At 33.0% G+C, this 5,975-nt stretch overlaps 1 protein-coding gene across 2 annotated transcripts; it reads left to right on the plus strand.

Moving 5' to 3' along the window:
• Positions 1-1,632: 1,632 nt before the first annotated feature.
• Positions 1,633-5,380, plus strand: LOC131153035 (superoxide dismutase [Cu-Zn] 4A). Of its 2 annotated transcripts, XM_058105056.1 has the most exons (8): positions 1,633-1,749; positions 2,674-2,762; positions 2,859-2,960; positions 3,085-3,180; positions 3,369-3,400; positions 3,503-3,578; positions 4,625-4,678; positions 5,070-5,380. In XM_058105056.1, exons 2-8 carry the CDS (start codon positions 2,687-2,689, stop codon positions 5,090-5,092), a joined length of 459 nt encoding a protein of 152 aa, XP_057961039.1. In that variant the 5' UTR covers positions 1,633-1,749; positions 2,674-2,686; the 3' UTR covers positions 5,093-5,380. The 2 variants fall into 2 exon arrangements, with proteins under 2 accessions (XP_057961039.1, XP_057961037.1); XM_058105054.1 differs by having other exon boundaries at positions 4,625-5,380.
• The last annotated feature ends 595 nt before the right edge of the window (positions 5,381-5,975 follow it).

Raw genomic sequence — 5,975 nt, forward strand, 5'->3', positions numbered from 1 at the left:
CTAGAGTTACGAATTGTAAGCTCTGATACCACTGCTAGCATCGAAGGAGTCCATGGGTGGGCTTAATACACATGAGTGAACACCAACTTGACCCAAAAATTTAAGCTTATTGGGTCTTGAGTCCAACCATGTATATAAGCACTCATCATCCACTCAATTTTTCCAATGTGGGACAAACTCACAGGTGAAATTCTGAACAATCTCTCCCTCATTTGTGAGTTTCAACTATTTCCCCTTGAACAAAAACCGTCTCCCTTATGGGAGTAAACCCAATTCCCTAACAGTTGCTCAAATGAATCTTACCATTGGAGCCTTATGTGTCTCGAATTGCATTCTACGTGCCTTCGAACGAATCATACCTCTCACGTCTTGACCCTATTTGGATCCATCCCAAGCCTAGATGATCCTTATTAGTCTCGGTCACACACTTGATCCTCCAACAGTAAGTACGTCAGGAGAATTAATTTCACATCTCAACTTTTATGATGTCACTCACCTAGAATTACTAACCTTTGGCTTTGATTTGATACCACTGCTAGCACCGGAGGAGTTTATGGATGGACTTAATACACATGAGTGAGCACTAACTTGACCCAAAAGTTTAAGTCTATTGGATCTTGGGACAAACTATGTATATAAGCATTCATCATCCATTAAATTTTTCTAATGTGAGATAAACTCACAAGTAAAATTCTCAACATTTACGTGGGGTGTTGTCAACTATCACGTTTGGAAAAGAAAAAAATCCATGCTTTATGCAAGTAGTATTCTAAATCCTAGTGTCCCTAACTATTTTTATTTGAGAATATTATTTGCCATTTCGGATTATGAAATACAACAGTTTCTCAATAATATTTGTAATATTTTTGGATTTTTCAGAAGAAAAAAAAAATTAAAGTAAAAAAAAAATTATAATTGGAAAAAAATGTGTCAAACATATATGCTTCTCGTTGCTTAATTTAGGTAAAATTAATATAATTTTATATTAATTAAAATTATAAAATTAATATAAATTTATAATTGGACACGTGTCATGAAATGTTGAGTAGTGACATTTGGATTGCATCTACGTGTACATGTCGCCTATATCTCATCCACGTGTCACCTGAGTGCACCTTGTACATAAGTAGAAGATTTAATTTATTAACTATTATTGAATTATAACTATAATTATTAATTATTTTTTATTTCTTCGTCTCAACAATCAATCAAATAATTTGTATTGCAATAGTTGTGTGAACTAACCAACTTAAAAGGAATCTTCAACTTTCTATTTTTTTTATATATAATTTTGAATTTCACTTTTATAATTAATTTTAAAAATATTAATATTAAATAAATTATTCAATCGAAACACCTTATTCAAAGACACACACCTTTAAAAATAATTATCGAGGTGTGAATCAAAACTTTAAATTTTTATCAATCTCAAATGACTCATTATTGAATCGAATAGCAAATAAAGAGCCGCTCAACTCATTTATAATCCTAAAATCTAATAAATTAAGAACAAAATTAAATAAAATATATATGGTAAAAATATTAAAGGTAATAATATTTTTACTCAAAACGAAAAAGCAAATGAATGGCTACAAATAGGGTAGGTGAGGTAAAGAAATATAATAATTATCCTCTCTCTCTCTCTCTCTCATTTTATATATATATATATATATATCATTGCGACTGGGCTCAGGTGAAGCGGCAAGTCAAGAGCAAAGGGTATCTCTGACTGTGTAGGGGTGTTCTGAGGTATGGTTGCCCTTGTTTCTGTGTTCATCGCCGTATCCTCTTTGTCATTTCGACTCACGCAATTCTTTGTATTGAATTTTTTCTTCGCTTTGATCTGATTCTTGTAAACTAATCTCAAGTTTGCTCACTTTTGAATATAATGTTAGTATAGTTTGGCTTTATCCTATGATGGATTGATGGGCTTTTGTCTTCTGAAAGATCTGCTCCTTGTTCTGCAAGAGACTTAAATTTTTGTATTGTTTTCGTTTTTTAATTGTTTTTTCATTGCTAACTGTTAAAGAGCTTGAGTGTTTCGATTTTGTTGTTAGATTTGGTGATTTGTTGTGTCTGTGTCTGTGTTCGCAGATCTCTTCTATCTGATTCAAGATACTTGTGATTTCTCTAATTATGATATTTCTATATTTTCTTAAGGCCATATTATCTGATAATTTATTGATTTTGATTTGGGTATGAGGTGACTGCAATTTATTTGTGTGTTCTTAATAGAAAGAGTAAGCAGCTGTTTTACCTGTGTCCGTGTAGCTTTCTGGGTTTTTTTGATCCTGAGATTCTTTGTAAACTATCAAACCCTTTTTCTTTTAATTTTGACTCTGCAATTTAGCTTATTGGTTCAAAGATTTTAACTGGATGTTGTTTAAAAGTTATCTACACAAACTTTGTTTTTGTTGAGCTGGAATGAAATTATTAAAAGATCGGTTCCTCATCGCTCAAATGCTTTGTATAGATACTTTGGTTCTTGAAAAGTGTCATTCCTAAACTGAACAACGTTTTAAGTTAACGTCTAGGGTTGTGAGGACAGGTTTCATTTTCCATATTCTTCATAGTGAATTATTCTATTATCCATTTGTAATTTTTCGAACTAAATACAAGTTATATTAGTGGTTATTATTTTGTGCATGCATTTTTACTCACTTCAGTGTGCAGATCACATACAAAAATGGCGAAGGCAGTAGCTGTTCTTTGCAGCAATGAGGGTGTCGGTGGAGTTGTCAACTTCACCCAAGAAGGAGATGGTAATTTAGACATCTGCTTAATGGAAAAAGAAGAGATTATAATTATACTGCGCTGTTCATATTTATTTCTATTAATTTGCATTTCAATTTTCCCAGGTCCTACTACGGTAACCGGATGCGTATCTGGTCTTAAGCCTGGGCTTCATGGTTTCCATGTCCATGCCCTTGGGGACACAACAAATGGCTGCATGTCTACTGGTATAGTTTGTTTCTATATTTTTCATATTTCATCAATCAAAAGTAGTGGCAGGGACTTAAAGCTAAGTTTTGTTTTCCCATATAATTGTATGATTTGAATCTTTTAAATTTTTAAAATTTGTAGGGCCACATTTCAATCCTGCTGCCAAGGAGCATGGTGCTCCTGAGGATGAGAATCGTCACGCTGGTGACCTGGGAAATATTACTGCTGGCCCTGATGGTATGCCATTATTCAAATTATATGCATTCATCTTATGATCAATTGTTTGCATTTTCATAATTACTTCAGTTGTGTGTGTGTGTGTGTGTAAGAGAGAGAGAGAGAGAGATATGGAGCCTTACCAGGGAATCAATTATATGATTCAGACTTTATCCCCTAACATTTGTTTGCATATTTGTGTGGTTCAGGTACTGCTAAGTTCACAATCACTGACAGCCAAGTGGGTTTGCTTCCTTCTCCTTTTTATTGTTTATTGTTTTTGTTTATCATCTCATGCTCAGAAAACTCGAAAGCTATCCTTTTATCAAATATATGTTTGCAGATTCCACTTGTTGGACCAAACTCCATTGTTGGTAGGGCGGTTGTTGTCCATGTAGATCCTGATGACCTTGGGAAGGGTAATATTTAGAAATTTCAATCATGTTGCTAAGTTGCTTTTAAATCAGTATGATATTATTGCAGCAATATATTGCAATATGTGTTAAGCGTGAAGGTTAATTGTTTTTCTAGAACATTATTTCTTAGCTGGAAGCACTACTAAGTACTACTACATTTTAAAGCTATATGGTTTTTAAATTTTTATTTTGTGCTGTTTAGCTTGTTTTTATCCCATGCATGTGGGAATTTCATTGAACACTGCATCATCATTACTTGATTTAGTGAGTGATAGACCCACCAATAATGATAGGTATGCCTGATAATTGTAATCAAATGGGCATCATAGGAATTATGGTTCTGTCTGAGTTTAATCAAGTGTATTTTTATGAGGTTATTCTTTTCTGCATAAAAAAGCTTTTGTTGCAGCATTGTGTTTTCTGAAACTGGGTTTAGTATTGTGAAAAGAAACCTCCTCTAAGATTTTTGAAAAATATTGACTTTTACTTTTTATATTGGTTCTCATGAATCAAATTAAAATTCAATTTCATCCTCATGTTGGCAACATGTACATTTGAGTGACGGATTTCATCCTCATGTTGGATACTCTTACTGTGTACTGTTTGACTTGTATTGATGATGGTGATTTTTACTTTGGTGACATCTGATGTAACTGCCTTATTGGGATGTTACTGATCTAAGTAGAAACATTAGATGTGTTTTGATATGTTTGATGACTTGTGTTTTATTGATGTTGGTGCCCTATTCAGTCAAAATGTTGACATCAACAAACTTATCATTCCATGTTTTAAGCTATTTCACTGGAAAAAGTATGAACATTAGAGATAGATAGTTTTGATATGCATGCATCAAAGGTGTTGCTGATTGGTCTTGTTTTTATCCCCTGAAACTGAATGAGCTAGCCAGTGAATACTTTTGTAGTTCATCAGACCCATGTTGATATTATTGTCTGTTATGCTGCCTTCAGTGCTGTTAAGAAATTTGTTATTCATTTCAATTTTCTAGCTTCCATCCAAGCAGCCACTAACTTCTGCATTTTTATATCCAGGGGGGCATGAGCTTAGCAAAAGCACTGGAAATGCTGGTGGCAGAATAGCCTGTGGTAAGCTAGCTTGGCTTAAGAAATGGGAAAGGGGAAGTGGACAATATTCTCAGAAAGGAATTTGAAACTAACCTGTTTCGTTTCATATGTCAACTTCTGGTTTGCTAAGATCATTTCGTTGGTGACATTTAGTCTGGTTTGCTGTTTTTTGGATTTGATTCTATATGAGGATTTACTTTACATGCTAGTTACAACATTGTAAAAACTTGTATGACACATACATGAGGATCATTTTGTTCATCGTGTTTCCATTTTTTGATTGATGTGCGGATCGAAACTGGGAAATAAAACAATGTAAACCAAAGCATTCCCAAAACACAAGTAGAAAGTAGGATGGGTTTTTTCAACCCCTTAATTCAAGCATACTTCTGATTTTTCTAATCTTATGCAGGTGTTATCGGACTGCAAGGTTAATCTGGTTCGCTCGACTCATCTTCAAATGCTCAGCAGCTGCATGCATGTGTTCTCCTATGGCTCTGAAAATCTCTTGAAGTCTTAGTAGCTTTTGAATAAAGGGGAAAACCTGTCTTTTTTGGTTGTATCATCTTGAACTATATGCTCTGCTTTGTACTTTTGTTCTGGAAGTTTGTCAATATGGACTGGTTTTTCTGTCTCTTGTGCTGAACATATCCCATGGGGGTTGTGGCCATGCTCTTTGGTATTCTGCTATGGACTTTAATCCTTAAAGAGTATCGTTTAAAATGGTGTTTGAGTTTTTTAAAATTCATTTACATAGATTAAAATTTATATTTTCAAACGGTAATTTTGGGTTTTGGATTTTAAATTTTAATTTGTATGGATTTGGATGAAGTATAATATGAACTTATTGTAACTCTGCTCTCATTAATTCTATGGATAAGGGACTATTTATGGAACCATTTATGTATTAAATGCTTTTGGTTGGTCTTTAATATAGTGGTTTTTTGATGCAGGGTATCTGAAAAAGATAGAACTGGTTATTGAGAAGTGAAGCTCAAAAATTTTAATGCATTAAAGTTTTAGCTGTTGGTTGTCGAATTTTTCATGTGTTCAGTTTTGATTAGTGACAAATGTTTTATCATGTGTTTTATGTTGATGCTCTGTTTTAATCATTGAAGGAAAGAAGAAGGAATAGAAATGAGATTAATATTTTATGGTATTTTTTTATTGAGTGAAATCGGAAGTTTTTATCTCGTTAAGTGAATTTTATTTTACTTTTTGTTTTTTAAACTAGTGCTAATTAAATATTTATTATTATTGATGGCATGTAATTATTTTTGTCAATCTAATTAAATTTTAAAAACAATGAATTATGTAT

This window comes from Malania oleifera, chromosome 4, assembly GCF_029873635.1.
Source record: "Malania oleifera isolate guangnan ecotype guangnan chromosome 4, ASM2987363v1, whole genome shotgun sequence".
Taxonomy (NCBI): Eukaryota; Viridiplantae; Streptophyta; class Magnoliopsida; order Santalales; family Ximeniaceae; genus Malania; species Malania oleifera.